The 20,721-nt window shown below is 40.2% G+C and overlaps 1 protein-coding gene across 1 annotated transcript in view; it reads left to right on the top strand.

Annotated features, from left to right (window-relative positions):
* LOC137287647 (uncharacterized) overlaps positions 1 to 20,179 on the top strand; it is a 108,953-nt gene extending 88,774 nt beyond the window's left edge. The window contains exon 5 of the mRNA XM_067820067.1: positions 19,740 to 20,179. Within this exon, the coding sequence (XP_067676168.1) occupies positions 19,740 to 20,179 (440 nt within the window). The remainder of the gene's footprint in view (positions 1 to 19,739) is intronic.
* The last annotated feature ends 542 nt before the right edge of the window (positions 20,180 to 20,721 follow it).

Here is a 20,721-nt window from a genome sequence, read left to right as displayed (position 1 = left end):
TGAGCGACAGATCGAGTGCAGAATAGGTTCCAAAACCAGGGTGTAAATATGTGACAGATCCATCATTAAATATGCACAAATTATTATTTGCAATGAAATCTTCAAGAATTTTACCTTTATTGTTGGTATCGGCACTTCCCCACAAAGGGTTATGGGCATTAAGATCACCCATGATTATGCATGGTTTAGGAAGCTGGTCGAATAGATCCTGAAGATCGGACTGCTGAAGAGCTGAAGAAGGAGAGATGTACAAAGAACAAAGCGTAAAGGTTATCTGCAAAGTAAGCCGGACCGCAACAGCCTGAAGGTTACTTTTAAGGGGAACTGAGCTATGGATTACATCATGCCTCACAAGAATAGAAGCACCGCCAGTGGCTTTATCACCTTCAGGTGAGAATGAATGAAATGAATTATACTGGCGCAATTCAAATTTATCAGTACTTTTCAGATAAGTCTCTTGTAAACAAAACGCCGATGGTGTATAATCTTGTGATAATAATTGTAGGTCGTTAAAATTGTTCCTAAGGCCTCTGCAATTCCATTGTACTAATGTCATAAAAATATCTAGGGAGGTTCAACTGGAGACCGTGCGTGTTTGGTAGCGCCACTCCTGCACCCTGTTTGTGAAGGAGTGATCTCCATGTCAAGCGCTTCAAACTGATTTTGAACCGTCACTGATGGTGACTCTTCTAAATGTTGAAGAGCTCTGGTCTTTTTCCTCATTTTTTTCTTTTCTTTGCTAGATATATGATCAACGCCTTTTGTCGCCTGTGTTGAATTCATGGCTTCTGGCTGAGATTCTGTCTGGGACGATGAGGAGCGTTGAGACTCATGTGATAGTGGAGGATTGTCATCCAAGGTTATCTGAGTTGCATTCACCCTAGATATTAATGTCTGACAGGATGTTGAAACTGATTTCTTACCAGATTTTGGAGCAGACGAAGAAACTGTAGCTGAATATGTTTGACCAGTAGAAGATTTAGATGGAGTATTTACTAATTTCTTTGCCTCAAAATAAGAGATGTTATTTGTGTATTTGATGTTTAGAACTTGGCTTTCATATTCAAACATTGGGCAAGATTTAGACGAAGCCAGATGTTCACCACTGCAGTTGGCGCACTTGATGGTATCAGTGCAATCAGTACTCTCATGAGGTCCACTGCAACGTGAGCATACAGACTGGCCTGTGCAAGATCTTGCACCGTGTCCAAACTTTTGGCATTTGTAATACCGGAGTGGATTTGGTACATAGACTTCCACTCCGATATTACAGTATCCTGCTTTAACAGATTTAGGGAGTACTGTCATACAAAAAGTGAAAAGGTAGGTGTTAGTTTTGACCACATTTGAATCCTGTTTCCTGATGAAACGCTTCACACCTTGGTCTTTCAACTCGGCCACAATTTCTTCTTCCGACATGTCTGACAAACAATGAGACCTGTCTCTAACAATTCCTCTACAAGTATTCAGTGTCTTATGAACGGAGACAACAACCTGTTTGTTAACAAAATGCTGCAAGCCCAGCAGATTGACAGATTGTTGTCGTCGTATACATTCTACCAAGAGCGAACCATTTCTGAGGCGAGTGACATTCTTTACCTCTCCGCAGACACCCTGGATGCCCTTGGAAACAGCAAAAGGGTTTATATTAAGTGGACTCCCATCATCAGTTGCAATAACCAAAAACCTTGGCCAAGAATCATTCACTGAAGGGGATACCTCCTCATCGGATGACGAAGAAAGATGTCTCCGCTTGTACGTCTTTGATGAACCAGAATGCATATTTAGAGCCATGGTATTAGAATATTATTCGACAGCCCTGCTCCCCACCCGCCATCGAGTGTCAACATGGACGATGCTGCAGCGGAAACCAGACTGCAGCACCAAGGTTACAGGGATGTTATACTCCAGAAATAAGGACATAAATAGCTAAGAAATCTAAAAGATGAAATGCCAGGCTGGTTCGGCCCATGACATAAGTCCTCAGAAACTCAGAACTTAGAGGTCCATACCACCAGATTGGCCCATGAGCCACCGCCCTCTGGCATTAGACTCTAGGCAATTAAATGTAACAAAAGATTTTTATATTGAAATTGATAATCACAAGAACCAATACCCAATATGTTGAATGTGCAAAAAGTGAGCTATGAACAGGGCTTGGCATGACCAGCCGATTAATAGAACCAGGCCCATTCTACCACCCGTCTAGGTGAAGTCAGGGCCAAAGTGGTATGTTAGGCAATAGGAACACGGTTCCAGGCCCCTATTGCCCTCAACCACCAGGATCCCCTCTTCCACCGACACAGCGCCGCAACCCACGGCTAACAGGTTGGTGGACCAAATATACCCCCGAGTCCACAACGGGGGTGTTGGCGAGCTCTTGGCATTACCCAGCACCCACCACGAGGAGTTGGCTGGCCACGGGTGCCCATTACAATCAGGATCAGGGTGTTCCACAAGGCAGTATTCTGTCAGTCACACTTTTTAGCATCAAGATAAATAGTTTATCAAAAGTTTTAAACGATTCAATTGATGGATCGTTATTTGTGGATAATTTTAACATTTCTTGTCGTGGTAAAAATATGCATACTATTGAACGGCAACTGCAGCTGTGCTTAAATAAAATAAATAAATGGTGTCTTGAAAACGGCTTTAAATTTTCTAAATCCAAAACTAATTGTATACACTTTTGTAGAAAATATAAACCGCATAAAGATCCTGAACTGTTTCTAAATGGATCTCCCATAAAAGTTGTAAAGGAGGCCAAGTTCTTGGGAATAATTTTTGACTCGCATTTAACCTTTCTACCACATATCAAATCCTTCAAAACTAAATGCCTGAGGGCACTTGACTTGTTGAAAGTGGTTTCAAATTCTAGGTGGGGAGGGGATCAAGCTACCCCCCTGCAGCTCTATCGATCACTGATCCGGTCAAAACTTGATTATGGCTCCATTGTATATGGTGGAGCCTGTGAAAGCAACCTAAAACTTTTAGATTCTGTTCATCACCAAGGTCTAAGACTTTGTCTTGGCTCATTTCGAACTTCACCTGTTGACAGTCTGTACGTTGAGGCTGATGAGCCATCTCTTGAGCAGCGACGTGTAAAACTAGCTTTACAGTATGTAACAAAATTATATTCTAGTGAGTCAAACCCTGCATATAACTGTGTTTTCAGTTCTCTGTATGAGGATGTATAGAAAAAGAAATCTTCTCTTGTTTCGCCTCTTGGTTTAAGAATTAAACCCTTTCTTTCTTCAGCCGGCATTGAGCTGGAATATATAGCTCCTTCCCGTCTTCTTTCTTCTCCTCCTTGGCAATTGGTTCGACCAAAGGTTGACCTAACATTAACCACATTTAAAAAATCAGAAACGAATGAATTACAGTATAAACAAGAATATAATCAATTGAAACATACATATAACAACTATAAATCCTTATTTACAGATGGGTCCAAGGACGGTGGCGCAGTTGCTTGTGCTACTGTCATTGGATCCAGAACAATATCTTCTAGATTACCAGATAACAGTTCTTTTTTTACAGCAGAAGCTAACGCCATATTAACAGCTCTTAAATATATTCAAAGGCACCCTAAACGTAAACAATATATAATTTATTCAGACTCTCTTTCTTGTCTTCAGGCGATTAAAAATCTATCATGTAAACATCCACTTGTAATTGACATTATTGAATTGCATAATAATCTTGCTACTGGCCAATGCGACATAGTCTTCTGTTGGTTACCCAGCCATGTAGGCATTTCAGGGAACACAATGGCCGATCTTGCTGCCAAGGCAGCACTCAACAAATCTGTGACATCCCTTCTTATCCCATACTCAGATTACAAAGCGAATATTAGAACTTATATACGTGATGTGATGCAAAAGAAGTGGGACACCCAAGTAGGTATAAATAAATTACTAAATAAAACAGTATATTGGTTACACCTACTGGAGCTGTCAGTCCAGATTTGAAGAGGTCGTTATGCGACGATGTAGTATTGGTCACACCAGATATACGCATAAATACCTTTTGAAAGGTGAGGATCCTCCATTTTGTATCCCTTGTGATGAAAGAATCACGGTCAAGCATGTCTTGCTTGACTGCGTGGAATATTCCATCACAAGGGATACCTATTTTAAATCACATAGTATGAAGGACCTTTTTACTAATATCAGTTCTCATTTAATTATTGGATTTTTAAAAGAATTGGCACCCGTGGCGAGCCACCTCCTCGTGGTGGGTGCTGGGTAACGCCAAGAGCTCGCCGACACCCCCGTAGTGGACCCGGGGGGGATATTTGGTCCACCAACCCGTTTGCCGTGGGTTGCGGCCCTGTGTCGGTGGAGGAAGGGATCCTGGTGGTTGAGAGCATGGGAGCAGGACTATTGCTCCTATTGCTCAACACACCACTTTGGCCCTGACTTCACCTAGACGGGTGGTTGAATGGGCCCGCTTCAACCAATCGGCTGGTCATGCTAAGCCCTGTACATGTAAATGTTGTTCACAAATTTGAGAAAATATTTAATTTTTTGTCTTGGCTTCATGATGATTCATTTGTATTTCGATTGTACAATTCAAATTTCGTAACTTGCCTAGAGTCCTATGTCCAGAAGGCAGTGGCTCATGGGCCAATCAAGTGGAATAAATACTTTTGTGTTATTCTGCTTGAGTATATCATCCGGGTATCCTTGGTGCTGCAGGCAGGAAACCCGCCTGCTTTTAGCATTGTCCTTGTGATACTCCGTGGCGGGTGGGGAGCTCGGATGATGAAACAATATAAACTAACAATGGCTTACGAAACTCCCCTAAAAAAAAAAAAACGTCCTCTTGATACTACTGATCCTGATGTTGAAGACCAAGGACTGTCCACATCCATTGACTACTGGCCACGGTTTATTGTAATTGAGACCACTGACAACACTCCGTTAAAGCTGAACCCTTTTGTGGTATCAAAAGGCATACAGGGCATTGCAGGTGATGTTAGAAACGTTAGACGTCTACGAACAGGTTCTTTGCTTGTTGAGTGTAATAGGAGGCAACAGGCAACCAATCTCCTTTCAACAAAATCATTTGTAGGCATTCCAGTGTCAGTCTCTCCTCACCGTACTCTTAACACTAGTAAGGGTATTGTGAGAGACCTTGATAGACTATTTGCTGATATGCTGGAAATTGACATTGCTGCAGAGATGAAGGACCAAGGTGTGTTATTTGTCAAACGTTTCACAACCCGAAGAAACAACCAGATACAACAAACCAACACCTATTTATTTTCATTTTCCACTCAAACGGCTCCAAACTCAATAAAGGCCGGATACTGTCACATCAAAGTTGAAACGTCTATTCCTAATCCACTCAGATGTTTCAAGTGTCAAAAGTATGGTCACGGTGTAAATTCCTGCACATTGTCTGTTGTGTGTGCTCACTGCGGTGAGAAGACCCACACAACAGAATATTGTGATAGTAATTAGAAGAAATGCACCAATTGTTCAGGAGACCATTCGTCTTTCTCAAAAGAGTGTCCGATTTGGAAGTACCAGATGGAAATAAACAACCTAAAATTTACTCAAAATATCAGCTTTGCCGAAGCGAAACAACTTGTTCAAAGATGCGATCCACAAGAAACATATGCTTCTAAAACAAAACCATCATCTGAATTACACGATGCCATTTAGAAAGTGGTCAAATGCAAAATATGTCATATTTGGGATTTCACTTTCTTAGTAAAGTACAAATTCTAGTACTTTTTTCGGTTGAGGCCCATCCGGGATTCGAACCCGCACCCTCAGAGTCAGGCACCTAATCGCCAGCACACAAAGTCAGCCGCCTAGCCCGCTCAGCCACCGCGACTTCCACAAAAATGAAAGTCGGACAACTGGTAGTCTAGACTGCGTACCTTGTGTACCCCTCTGATGAGTGTAAATTGGCACGGCTCCCACGGCCGAAAGCTATGATTACACGATGCCATTTAGAAAGTGGTCAAATGCAACATATGTCATATTTGGGATTTCACTTTCTTAGTAAAGTACAAATTCTAGTACTTTTTTCGGTTGAGGCCCATCCGGGATTCGAACCCGCACCCTCAGAGTCTAAGAAAGTGAAATCCCAAATATGACATATGTTGCATTTGACCACTTTCTAAATGGCATCGTGTAATCATAGCTTTTGGCCGTGGGAGCCGTGCCAATTTACACTCATCAGAGGGGTACACAAGGTACGCAGTCTAGACTACCAGTTGTCCGACTTTCATTTTTGTGAAAGTCGCGGTGGCTGAGCGGGCTAGGCGGCTGACTTTGTGTGCTGGCGATTAGGTGCCTGACTCTGAGGGTGCGGGTTCGAATCCCGGATAAGCCTCAACCGAAAAAAGTACTAGAATTTGTACTTTACTAAGAAAGTGAAATCCCAAATATGACATATGTTGCATCATCTGAAGCATCCTCTAAGGCTTCTAAGTCTTCTTCAGCTGCTCAAACAAACTTGACTTGGGTCCACACTGATTCCCCAGAGGTTTTTTCACCCGCTATTTCCACTCAGACCGCTGAGCTACTTCCTCGCATGTCGCAAAGTCAATCAGGGCCAGCTTCGGATTCATCATCACAGCCACCTGTAAGGTCTCAATCTTTGTCAAATGTCCAACAAATTCCTAAAGGAAAAACTAAACCTATGCCTGATTCTTCAACAAAGCAAAGTGGCAGAGCCCCAAAAGGGTCTGAAAACAGAATTAAGCTTTATAATAAATACGGATCACTTGAGGACATGGACGTGTCCAAAAACGTCCAATCAAGGGCACACAGCTTGTCGCCCTCAAAAAAAGTACGGGGTAGAACCCCAATCAACCCGCCCAAACGATAATCCATTGCAAAACTATTGTACAGTGGAACTGTAGAGGCCTAAGGACCAATTTCAACGAGTTACAGCTACTTGTCCAGGATTTTGCACCATCCGCTTTCTGTCTCCAGGAAACCTATCTGAAGGAGACAGACGCTTTTGATCTACATCAGTTCACTTCATATAATTGTTTTTCACCTCCAGGTGATAGGGCCACTGGAGGGTCTTCAATTCTTGTAAAACAGAATGTTATCCATAGTCCCGTAACACTCACAACTAGTCTCCAAGCTGTTGCAGTGAGACTAACTCTTCACGTTACCTTTACACTATGCTCTTTATATACTTCACCTTCTTCAGCACTCCAGCAGTCTGATCTTCAAGCTCTCTATGACCAACTTCCTAAACCTTGTATTTTAATGGGTGATCTCAATGGACATAACCAAATTTGGGGTGGTACAAACACAAACTCTAAAGGTAAAATACTGGAAGATTTTATAGCCAATAATGACTTGTGTATATACAATGATGATTCAAGCACTTATCTGCACCCTGCAACTGGCACCTACTCTTCTCTGGATCTGTCTCTTGCAGACCCTTCTCTACTTAATGAATTTGAGTGGTCAGTCCACAATGACCTCTGTGGAAGTGACCACTTTCCAACTATCTTAACAGCAACTAATCCATCTGATTCTCCATCTTATACAAGATGGAATTTTCCCAAGGCAGACTGGTCGTTATTTAAAACGTTATGCACATCTAAACTACGGCCGCAGTGTTTCAGTGAAGTAACTGATCCTATTCGGCTTTTTTCTGACACTTTAAATAAAATAGCTGATGAGTGTATACCAAGGTCTTCTACTGCTCCACATGTACGGAAACCATGGTTCAATTCCGATTGTAGGCAAGCCAGAAAAGCGAGGAAAAAGGCGGAAAATTATTTCCGCTATCATCCAACTGTCCACAACTTGAATAAGTTTAAAATCCTCAATGCGAAAGCCCGTCGTACCTTCAAACAAAACAAACGGCAATCTTGGAGGAACTACGTTTCCAGGATTAATTCGCGCACGCCAATGTCCAAGGTATGGAACATGGTTCAAAGAATTAAAGGTAAAGGTTCTAAATCTTCAGTTCACCATGGTGATAATTTAATTACTGACAAGTCTCATATTGCAAATAAAATTGGCGATACACTTGCCAAAGATTCTTCATCGGCAAATTATGTCCCTGAGTTTCAGAGATATCAGAAACAACAGGATAAGAAAAAGCTTAATTTCGAATCAAATAATAGTGAAGATTATAATGAAGTTTTCTCATTACATGAGTTATATACAGCTCTTGACCAAGCTCATGACACTGCAGCAGGTGATGACAATATTCATTATCAGCTACTGAAACATTTGCCTGAACCATGTCTGGTCACACTTTTAGATATATTTGACAAAATATGGACGTCTGGAGCATTTCCTCCTTCGTGGCGTAATGCCATTGTAGTCCCTATACCAAAACCTGGCAGGGATCATACAGATCTGTCGAATTACAGACCGATATCTCTCACTAGCTGTGTCTGTAAAACCATGGAACGTATGGTGAATAATAGATTAGTTTGGTATCTTGAAACCAATAATCTCATTACAAATATTCAGTGTGGTTTCAGGAAAAATCGCAGTACCATTGATCATTTGGTACGCTTAGAATCCTTCGTGAAAAATGCAATCGTAAATAAACAACATGCTGTATCAATTTTCTTTGATCTTGAGAAAGCTTATGATACGACCTGGAAGCATGGTATTTTGAGGGATTTACATGAATTTGGATTGAGAGGTCGTTTGCCTCTTTTTATATCAGAGTTTTTAAAAGACAGGCAATTTCAAGTCCGAGTAGGTTCTACCCTGTCTGATCATTACAATCAGGATCAGGGTGTCCCTCAAGGTAGTGTTTTGTCTGTCACTTTGTTTAGTATTAAGATCAACAGTTTATCCAAGGTTTTAAATGATTCAATTGATGGATCATTATTTGGGGATGATTTTAATATTTCTTGTTGTGGTAAAAATATGCACAGTATTGAAAGACAACTGCAGTTATGTTTGAACAAAATAAATAAATGGTGTCTTGAAAATGGCTTCAAATTTTCTAAATCCAAAACTAATTGCAAACATTTTTGTAGAAAATATAAGCCGCATAAGGACGCTGAACTATCTTTAAATGACACTCCCATCAAGGTTGTAAAGGAGGCCAAGTTCCTGGGTTTAATTTTCGATTCTCATTTAACCTTCTTGCCACACATTAAATCCCTTAAAGCTAAATGTCTGAAGGCACTAGATTTGTTAAAGGTTGTTTCAAATTCAAAGTGGGGAGGGGATCAAGTTACCCTCCTTCACTTATACAGATCATTGGTACGATCTAAACTTGATTATGGCTCCATTTTGTATGGTGGAGCCTGTAAAAGCAACCTCAAACTATTAGATTCTGTCCATCACCAAGGTCTAAGACTTTGTCTTGGATCTTTTAGAACCTCACCTGTTGACAGTCTCTATGTTGAGGCTGATGAATCATCTCTTTCACAACACTGTATAAAACTGTCTTTACAATACATTACTAAATTATATTCTAATAAATCTAACCCAGCTTATGACTGTGTGTTCAATCCGGTTTATGAAAATTTGTATGACAAGAGGTCTTCTCTTGTTCCACCTCTAGGACACAGAATTAAACCCTTTCTTTCTTCGGCCAGAATTGAGCTGGAAAATATAGCTCCTTCCCGTCTCCTTTCTTCTCCTCCTTGGCAGTTGGTTAGGCCACAAGTTGACCTAACATTAACTTCATTTAAAAAATCAGAAACTAATGAATTACAATATAAACAAGAATATAATCAATTAAAACATAAATATAGCAATCACAAACCCTTATTTACAGATGGATCCAAGGACGGTGGTGCAGTAGCTTGTGCCACTGTCATTGGATTGAGAACAATATCTCCTTATTCCATACTCAGATTATAAAGCTGCAATAAGATCTTATATCCGTGATCTAATGCAGAAGAAGTGGGACACTCAAGTAGGTATCAATAAATTACATGAAATAAAACCTTATATCGGTTATACTTACTTGGGTTGTCAGTCCAGATTTGAAGAGGTCATTATGCGACGATGTCGCATTGGCCATACGAGGTATACTCACGAGTATCTATTAAAAGGTGAAGATCCTCCGTTTTGTATCCCTTGTGATGAAAGAATCACAGTCAAGCATGTCCTGCTTGACTGTGTTGAATATTCCATCACAAGGAATAAATATTTTAATTCACGAACTTTGAAGGATATTTTTATTTCTGTTACCTCTCATTTAATTTTTGGGCACCCGTGAACGGCCACCTCCTCGTGGTGGGTGCTGGGTCACGCCAAGAGCCGTTCAAAGCCCCGTGTGGACCCGGGTCAACTAGGTCCATAGCACCCCATTGCTGGTTGCAAGGAGCAACCGAATTGGGCAACCTGTTTGCCGTGGGTTGCGTCCCGTGTCGGTGGAAGACGGTAGTCTGGTGGTTGAGGGCAGCAGGAGCCTGAACCGTGTTCCTGTTGCCCAACACACCACTTCGGCCCTTACTTCACCTAGACGGGTGGTAGAATCGGCCCGATTCTATCAATCGGCTGGTCACGCCAAGCCCTGTGTGTATGGACTATACTTATTTGTCATCACACAATTTGGATTTGTTCATGTTAACCATTGGGTCTTGTTGAAATTGTTCATAACAGATGTTTAAACTTTTGAACAATGATGTTTTGCACTTTGCCTAGAGTCCTAAGCCAGAAGGCGGTGGCTCATGGGCCAATCTGGTGGATTTGTTATTTGTAACTCTTCTGCTGGAGTATATCATCCGAGTATCCTTGGTGCTGCAAGCTGGAGATCCGCTTGCTCTAGCATTGTCCCTGTGATACTCCATGGTGGGTGGGGAGCTCGGATGATGAAATGAAAAAACAATAACCATGGCGTATGAAACCCCCTACAAAAAAAACAAAACGTCTCCTTGAAGAAGATCATACTGATACTGACCTTAGACTGTCCAATCCTACTGAATACTGGCCACGTTTTCTAGTTGTTGAGACTGAAGATAGAACACCCTTGAAATTAAACCCTTTTGCTGTGTCGAAGGGTATCCAAGGCATTGCTGGGGACGTAAAAAATATCAGAAGATTACGTTCTGGTGCACTCTTGATTGAGTGTACCAAAAAGCAACAGTCAACAAACCTGTTAAACACTAAGACATTTGTCGGCATTCCCGTCACAATCACGGCACACAAAACGCTCAACACGAGTAAGGGAATTGTACGGGACCGCGATAGATTACTCGCTGACATGTCAGAATTAGATATTGCCTCTGAAATGAAAGATCAGGGTGTTCTTTATGTGAAACGATTCTCAACTCGTAAAAATAATGAAACTGTCACAACCAACACTTATCTGTTTTCCTTTTCCCTACCTTCTGCTCCAAGATCACTCAAGGCCGGCTATTGCAATCTAAATGTTGACACGTACATTCCGAATCCTCTCAGATGCTTCAAATGCCAAAAATTCGGACATGGTGTAAATTATTGTACATTATCCGTTGTGTGTGCTCGCTGTGGTGAAAAGACACACACAACAGAGGACTGTGACAGTTCTGTTACAAAATGCACCAACTGCTCAGGGAATCATCCGTCTTATTCTAAAGAGTGTCCTGTTTGGAAACAGCAAATGGCAATAAATAAATTAAAGTTTACACAAAACATCAGCTTTGCTGAAGCAAAGAGACAAGTATTAAGCTTAGAACAAACAGAAAGCTATGCTTCCATTGCCAGAAGAGCGCCAGAAACAGCAACTAGAGTACCTACAGTATCAACTAGCTGTCAGACAAACTTGACTTGGGTCAAAACGGATTCCCCAAACCTTTTCTCACCCGCTACATCTACTCAAACACGAGAATCACTTACTGGTACGTCCCAAATACAATTAGAAACATCCCCTGATCTAGAACCATCTTCTCTGTCATCGACAAAGTCTCAGCAAAATCTCAGTAAAATTAAAGGTAAACAGCAAGATTCTTCAAAGAAACTGAGTGGGAGAGCCCCGAAAGGGTCACAAAATAAAATTCAGTTATTCAATAAATACGGATCGCTTGAGGATATGGACGTGTGTGAAAACGTCCATTCTAGGGCTCACAGCTTGTCGCCCACCAAACAAGTGCGGGGTAGATCCCCAATAAACCCCCCAAAAAGATAGGTTATCAGAATAATCTTTTACAGTGGAATTGTAGAGGTCTAAGGACTAATTTTAATGAGTTGCAGCTCTTAGTCCAGGATTTAACACCATCAGCTTTCTGTCTGGAGGAGACCTATTTAAAACAGACAGATACTTTTGACCTGCGTCATTACAAGGCATATCATTGTTTTTCACCTCCTGGTGACAGGGCCACGGGAGGGTCTTCCATCCTAGTCAAACAGAATATTATCCATAGCCCTGTTTCACTTACTACTGATCTTCAGGCCGTCGCAGTGCGACTAACTTTGCATGTTGCGTTTACATTATGCTCTCTCTATATTTCTCCGTCATCAACGTTTCACAAAACCGATCTTCAAGTGCTGTATGATCAACTCCCGAAGCCCTGTATCATAATGGGAGATCTGAATGGACACAACCCACTCTGGGGTAGTGTAACTACAAACACTAAAGGTAAATTGTTGGAGGACTTTTGTTCTGACAATGATTTATGCATTTATAATGATGGTTCAAACACATATTTACACCCTGGGACAGGAACTTATTCTGCTCTCGATTTGTCACTTACAAATTCAGAACTACTAAATGAATTTGAATGGTCGGTCCACGATGACCTCTGTGGAAGTGACCATTTTCCTACTATATTAAAAGCTGTAACTCCATCTGATGTACCTCCATCATCAAGGAGGAATTTTAAAAAGGCTAACTGGGCTTTATATGAAACATTGTGTGCTGAAAAACTTCAACCCGAACGTTTTATTGACGCTCCTGATGCTATTCAATGTTTTTCTGAGGAACTGAATTCCATAGCTGATGAGTGTATACCAAAGTCCTCTGCAGCTCCACATATTCGAAAACCATGGTTCAGCGATGACTGCAAACAAGCTAGGAAGGCAAGGAAAAAAGCAGAACATTATTTCCGTCGCCATCCTATGGTACATAATTTAAATAAATTTAAAATTTTAAATGCTAAAGCACGGCGTACTTTTAAACAGAACAAACGCCAATCTTGGCAAAATTATGTATCCAAAATAAATTCTCGGACACCCATGTCCAAGGTATGGAACATGGTCCAGAAAATTAAAGGTAAAGGTACTAAATCTACTGTCCATCATCTTAAACATGGAGATCAATTACTTACTGATAAATCAGATATTGCTAATAAACTGGGTGAAACCCTCGCAAAACATTCTTCCTCTTCTAATTATGTACCAAAATTCCAGCAATATCAGAAGCAACAAGAAAAGAAAACTATTACTTTCAATTCAGATAATGGGGAAGATTACAATGAAACATTTTCTATTCATGAACTCCATACTGCTCTTGATCAAGCTCATGACACTGCTACAGGAGCTGATAACATACATTATCAACTCCTTAAACACTTACCGGAGTCCTGTTTAGAGACGCTCTTATATATTTTTGATGATATTTGGACTTCAGGTAAATTTCCTTCTTCATGGCGTGACGCTATAGTAGTACCAATACCTAAACCTGGACGTGATCATACGGATCCATCTAATTATCGTCCGATTTCTTTAACTAGCTGTGTTTTCAAGACCATGGAACGCATGATAAATAATCGACTTGTTTGGTACTTGGAAACAAATAACCTTATAACTGATATACAGTGTGGTTTCCGGAAAAACAGAAATACTGTCGATCACTTAGTGCGTTTAGAATCATTTGTTAAAAACGCACTAATTAATAAACAACATGCTGTGTCTATCTTTTTTGATCTTGAAAAAGCATATGACACAACCTGGAAATATGGTATTTTACGAGACTTACATGACTTCGGCTTGCGAGGTCGAATACCTCAATTTATAGCCAACTTTTTAAATGACAGACAGTTTCAAGTTCGAGTGGGTTCTACCCTGTCTGATCATTACAATCAGGATCAGGGTGTTCCACAAGGCAGTATTCTGTCTGTCACACTTTTTAGCATCAAGATAAATAGTTTATCAAAAGTTTTAGACGATTCAATTGATGGATCGTTATTTGTGGATGATTTTAATATTTCTTGTCGTGGGAAAAATATGCATACCATTGAACGGCAACTGCAGCTTTGTTTAAACAAAATAAATAAATGGTGTCTTGAAAACGGCTTTAAATTTTCTAAATTCAAAACAAGTTGTATACATTTTTGCAGAAAATATAAACCACATAAGGACCCTGAACTATCACTAGATGGCACTCCCATCAAAGTTGTAAAGGAGGCCAAGTTCTTGGGACTTGTTTTTGATTCACATTTGACCTTTTTGCTCCATATTAAATCCCTTAAAACCAAATGCTTGAAGGCTCTCGATTTATTAAAGGTTGTTTCTAATTCAAAGTGGGGAGGGGATCAGACTACCTTCCTTCACTTGTATAGATCACTCATCCGCTCAAAACTTGATTATGGCTCAATCGTTTATGGTGGAGCCTGTAAAAGCAACCTGAAACTATTAGATTCTGTCCATCACCAAGGTCTAAGACTTTGTCTTGGTTCCTTCAGAACTTCACCTATTGACAGTCTCTACGTTGAGGCCGATGAACTATCTCTTGAGCAGCGCCGTATTAAGTTAGCTTTACAATACATTACTAAATTATACTCTAATGAATCTAACCCTGCATATAACTGTGTTTTCAATCCCCTTTACGAGGATTTATACAATAAAAAACCTTCTGTTGTTCCACCTCTAGGACACAGAATTAAACCATTTCTTGCTGCTGTCGGCATTGAGCTGGAAAATATAGCTCCTTCCCGTCTTCTCTCTTCTCCTCCTTGGCAGTTGGTTAGGCCCCAAGTGGACCTAACACTGACCACATTTAAAAAATCAGAAACGAATGAATTACAGTATAAACAAGAATATAATGAATTGAAACATAAATATAGCAGTTATAAATCCTTATTTACAGATGGGTCCAAGGACGGTGGCGCAGTAGCTTGTGCCACTGTCATTGGATCCAGAACAATATCTTCTAGATTACCAGACAACAGTTCTATTTTTACCGCTGGGGCTAACGCCATATTAACAGCTCTTAAATATATTCAAAGACGCCATAAACATAAACAATATATAATCTATTCCGACTCTCTTTCTTGCCTTCAGGCTATTAAAAATCTTTCTTGTAAACATCCACTTTTAATAGAAATTATTGAATTATATAATGATCTTGCTACTGGCCAATACGATATCGTCTTCTGTTGGTTACCCAGCCACGTGGGCATTTCCGGTAACGCAATGGCCGATCTTGCTGCTAAGGCAGCACTCAACAAATCTGTGACACCACTTCTTATTCCTTATTCTGACTACAAAGCTAGCATTAGAGCTTACACTCGTGATCTGATGCAGAAGAAGTGGGACACCCAAGTAGGTATAAATAAACTACATGAAATAAAACCGTATATTGGTTATACATACTTGGGTTGTCAGTCCAGATTTGAAGAAGTCATTTTGCGACGATGTCGTATTGGCCATACAAGATACACTCATGTATACCTTTTAAAAGGTGAGGATCCTCCGTTTTGTATCCCTTGTGATGAGAGAGTCACGGTCAAGCATATTCTGCTTGACTGTGTTGAATTCTCCATCACAAGGGATAAATTTTTCAATGTCAAAACTATCAAGGACCTTTTTAGCACTGTTAGTTGTAATTTAATCATTGTTTTTTTAAAAGAAATTGATTTTTTGGTGGAATTTTGAAAAGTATGTTCTGTAAATAGATCCATTTTAATGATTGGTAGTTTGAATTAGTAACTTGAATCGTTGGTGGCAGTACCCTCAAAGGGGGTTGAAGAATTGTAAAATTATTGTCCTCCTGAGAGGGTACGTAAGTCCACAAACATTCACAGTAAATTTAAGTCTACCAGGATTTTAATCGTAGCATTCATGTTCTTTTAATTTCGGCTAACTTTTCATACAATCGCCAGCAGCTGAGGGATGGTGTAAATCCAGCTAGGGACCATGCAGGTAGCAGAGGTACTGTAAGTCCCCATGGCCCTTCGTTGTTGGCGATCTATGGCCTGTTTTTATATTGTACTGTCCAAATAGTGATACTATTATTTTTTTAAGTTTCCACACTAGTTGTAAAAATAACTGTGATAGTCTAGTGGTTTTACTGTCCTTCGTCGACAGGTCCTTCATAATATGGATATATATTCTTTTTGTCACGTATGTTCTCGTCACGATATGGCTGCAATATTGCCGATGTGACGTTAAATTTTAACTCACTCACTCATTTAATTTTTGCATTTTTAAAAGAATTAGATTTGCTAAATGAATTGTAAATAGATAAATATGTTATGCTTGGAAGTTTGAATTAGTAACTGAGATTGTTAGTGGCTGTATCCTCCAGGGGGGTTGAAGTACCGTGAAAGTATTATCCTCCTGAGAGGGTACGTAAGTCCCAAAACATTTGAAGTCAAATTTGATCTTCCATTTTGTCTTAGCCGTAGAATATGTGTCACTTGAATTTGTGGCTAATCTTGCATACAATCACCAGCAGCTGAGGGGATGATGTAAATCCAGCTAGGGTCCATGCAGGTAGCAGAAGTATTGTAAGTCCCCATGGCCCCTAGTATGGTGATCTACCTTCAGTTGTTGGTGATCTATATAGCCTGTTTTTATATTGTATTGTCTGGATATTAGTTTTAACTTTTCACGCTAGTTTTATTTCTTATTATGGTATTCTAGTTGTTTTACTGTCCGTCGTCGACAGGTTTTTATCATATACATAGATTCCTTTTTTAAGAATGCTCTCGTCACGATATGGGTGCAATACTGCCGATGTGACGTTAAATGTTAACTCACTCACTCACTCACTCCTGTATATCACTTTGTATGATTTATGACAATAAATATTCTGATTTCTGATTCCTGACAGAGGGGATAAATCCCTTGACCGCCTGACATGGTGGAAATATAATCAAACTGAGCAATGTCACGATAACCTAGAGCAGCAGAACAACTGGCGTAGCACGGTGGTGATCACAATGCATTAGCTCTTTTCTGATATATCTTTGCCGCGGTAGCAGCTGGTACATTTCACTCTGCTTCTCCTCGTGTCATAGAGAATGTCTCGGTTCACCTCTCATCCCGCAGACTCAAGTCACCCAATCCACTTCCTCGGCATACATACAAGTATGTGGTTGGACATGAACAAGCTGTCACCTAGGACTGACTTCAATCACTGTTCATCCAGCGTCTTGATGTCTCAGCGCCATGCCCGTGTCCGTTGGCTGCAGTAAAGTATTAAACGCCTTAGTCCTGTGCCAGTTTGGATGTTTCTCTCCCAGTAAAATTTACAATTTCTACAATTTTATTGCCAAAATATGGTTTTGTGACAGTGCACAATTTATCTTTGTAGTCTTCATATTTCTATGTATATTTTTTTCTGTATGCATGTATTTTGAATAGATATGCCTGAATGCTGACATTATTTTGAAGAGTCGCTAATATTGAAATGTCACCACTTTAATTAGCCTTCATGTCATGGCTATAGCTAATGTAATCCGGTCATCAACTGTAATAAATCCAAGATAAATAGTCCCAACTACTTATTATGGCCAGGTGACATTAGCTGTAGGAAGAAAATTGATATCCAGACTGAAGTTGTAAAATAAACCGTAATTAAGCTGGTGTAATAATCCCGTAACGGTTTAACTTTTCTCTTTTGTACTGAGACAGTATTTTATACTGAGATGCTAGTTTTGTGTACTGAGACACTAGTTTTGTACTGAGACACTTTTTGTGTTCTGAGACATTATTTTTGGACGGCAAAGTAAAGATAAAAATACCTACCTGCTATGTATGGAATCTCACTCGCCTGTCTTTTGATATCAAATATATCACCACGTTCATGAAGTTACAAATATCTGTTTATCATAAACATGAATCATCAGAATATGACATATTCCTCCACCCACCCACACACACACACCCTCCACCCACACCACCCCACACCCCCACCCCCGGCACCCACATATATTTTTCGAAATGACAAATCATCTGACAGTTTTTTATGTTTTTCTAGACTAAGTTTGAATCGTTTCTGTGGAAAGCATGAAAAATATAAATGCCATATATCTGTAAACAGCCGAAGGCACCGCTTGAGGGTCTGCCTCACATACCTGTCAAGTTTTACGGGAAAATATTAAGAGGTTTTTTAGTTCTGCTCTGGAAAAGAAGCCCAACCCTCCATTTTGAGACTACGTCCGAAACGTTTCCCTGGTAACCCAGAAAATAATAAATTACAAAAACCTGTAAATAGAAAACGGCACCACTTTAGGTTCTGACTGAGATATCTACCAAGTTTTGAAAAAAAAATATTGAACGGATTTTGGCTTATGCTCCGGAAGTGAAACCCGCCGTCCATTAGACTAACACCAAAATGATCCATGGAAAAATTAAAAAAACAAACAAGATGCAAAAAACCTGTAAATAGAAAAAGGCACTAATGGAATATCTACCAAGTTTTTTTGCAGAAAAATAGTGAATAGTTTTTTAGCTATGCTTCCGAAACGAAGCCCACCCCAACATTAGACTAAGACCACAAGGTTCCATGAAAAAACAAAAAAAAAAAAACAAGTGATAATGCCAAAACTATGTACATAGCAAAAAGCACAGTCATATGTTCAGATTATTATATCTATCAATTTTGGTCCAAAAATATTGAACAGTTTTTGAGTCATGCTCTGGAAACAAAGTGATTACGAACGGCCGACGGACCGACGGACCGACGGACGGACAGACAGAAAGACGAGGCGTCGACTATATCCCCCCGCATTACATACCTGGTGATAAAAAGTAACCCTTCATTAGTTTTCAATGGAAAAATGTACATCTCTGACCACGGTGTTGCCATTAGACTTGCAGTGTAGCGATGTCATTGCAATGTGACTTTATCAGGCTTTTGACATCAAAGCATTGTTATGTCATATAAATGAGGATGTCAGGTCAACGTTTTCTACTTTTGGTCAAAACGATGTCAAACAGGAAATATCGATTGATCTCACAAAAAGAAATATCGCCTATGGAACACATGTTTGGATAATAAAATGACATAGAGGTGCAATGTTAAACCAACACCAGAGAGAGAGAGAGAGAGAGAGAGAGAGAGATACATAATATATACATTATCATTCGTTTACAAACTAGCATGGGCAATAAAAAACACACATGTACAAATAACGTGTTGCATATAAATCATAACAAAAAACAGAGCTCGAGGTTGTCTGATGGAATACACAAACGATGTCACTCTAGGTTTACGTCTCTATACAGCTGTCGCCTTTTCAATACACATACAGAACTGGTCTTGGTGTTAATGTCTCTGAGATCCCGATAGCAACGGTGGGATGTAATGGGAGTCTTCCACTTTAATCATTTTAGCTGATCTATTTTCATTTGGATATTGCAACAAAATGTTCATCCACGTCCTCTTCTTCATGAACACATTTATTCGTCCCCGCGGCCGCGCGGCGGCGGCGGGTGGTTCTCGGCTGACGGCTGAGTGTAGCAGATGTTTATACTCCTTAACATTGCCACGGGTTGTCCTCGTCGTGTTGACCATATTTTGATGTGATGTGAACCACAACCTCTTCCACATTTCATCTCATATCACTTTTGGGTGTAATTGAAATTATATATCATGCTCTTGCTTACACTTCCCCTATGTTACAGAAAGAAAACCACTGGACCAAGTAGCGACATCCTCAGTGCTAATCATTTCTGCTTCTGTAGTTGGCAGTCTGGTTCTAATCGTCGTCGTCGTCATCGTCATCGTGTTTGTCGTGAAGGGAAAGGTAAATCGAATTAAACAACGCTCGTCAGTTCAATCTTGTCCAGGTCCAGGTCGATCCCACAAGGCAGATGTGATCGATGCAGGAGGTTATGCAAGTGTCGCAGATGTCGTCACTAACGGTGAACACACATGTCCTTGGCCACCTAGGGATGAATCTGATGAATTATCTCCACCATCTGCAGATAGGCCTAAGAAGGAGATAGGTGTCATTGTACAGAAGATTGTCCCAGAATATGATCAAACATCTGTTAATGAACTGTACGCCTCTGTGAAAAAGCTTGAGTATACGACAACAAAGAGTGATACTACATCAGTATGATAAATCATCATTTTATTGCATCAACAGTATGATTTGTTCTGTTTCAAGTTTCGGAATTCAATTAAATTTCACTGTAGTTCATCTTTTTGCTACTGAATTGATGGGCGGTGAGGTAGCCTAGTGGTTAGAAGTTTTTTCGTCACGCCGAAGACCAGGGTTCGATTCCCCCAAATCTGAGAAGCCCATTTCTGGTGTCGCCCGCAGTGATATTGCTGGAATATTGCGAGGTTAGATAGGGACATGGTTTCATTACTCTGTAGGTATAGTCATGGAATGAAAAGCCACACCGTGTAAGATTGTAGGTACAGTGAAATACGTTGGGAATTCCTTATGAAGTAAATAATGTCAGTTATTCTGGTTACCAATACTTGGCCATATACATGGGTCAGATTGTTTCTTCATTGTGCAGGTGTACATATGTAGGTGTAGATATATGTCATGTGTTGTCAGTATAGACTACACACTAACCAGAGACCCCAATGCTGTGATCAGGGGTGACTTCATGAATCGTGTGGTTAGGTTCGTTGATTGCCAGCCAAAGT

This window comes from Haliotis asinina, chromosome 1, assembly GCF_037392515.1.
Source record: "Haliotis asinina isolate JCU_RB_2024 chromosome 1, JCU_Hal_asi_v2, whole genome shotgun sequence".
In the NCBI taxonomy this organism is placed as follows: domain Eukaryota; kingdom Metazoa; phylum Mollusca; class Gastropoda; order Lepetellida; family Haliotidae; genus Haliotis; species Haliotis asinina.
Note: the sequence above shows the minus strand (reverse complement) of the source record. Positions and strands in the feature narration are given on the sequence as shown.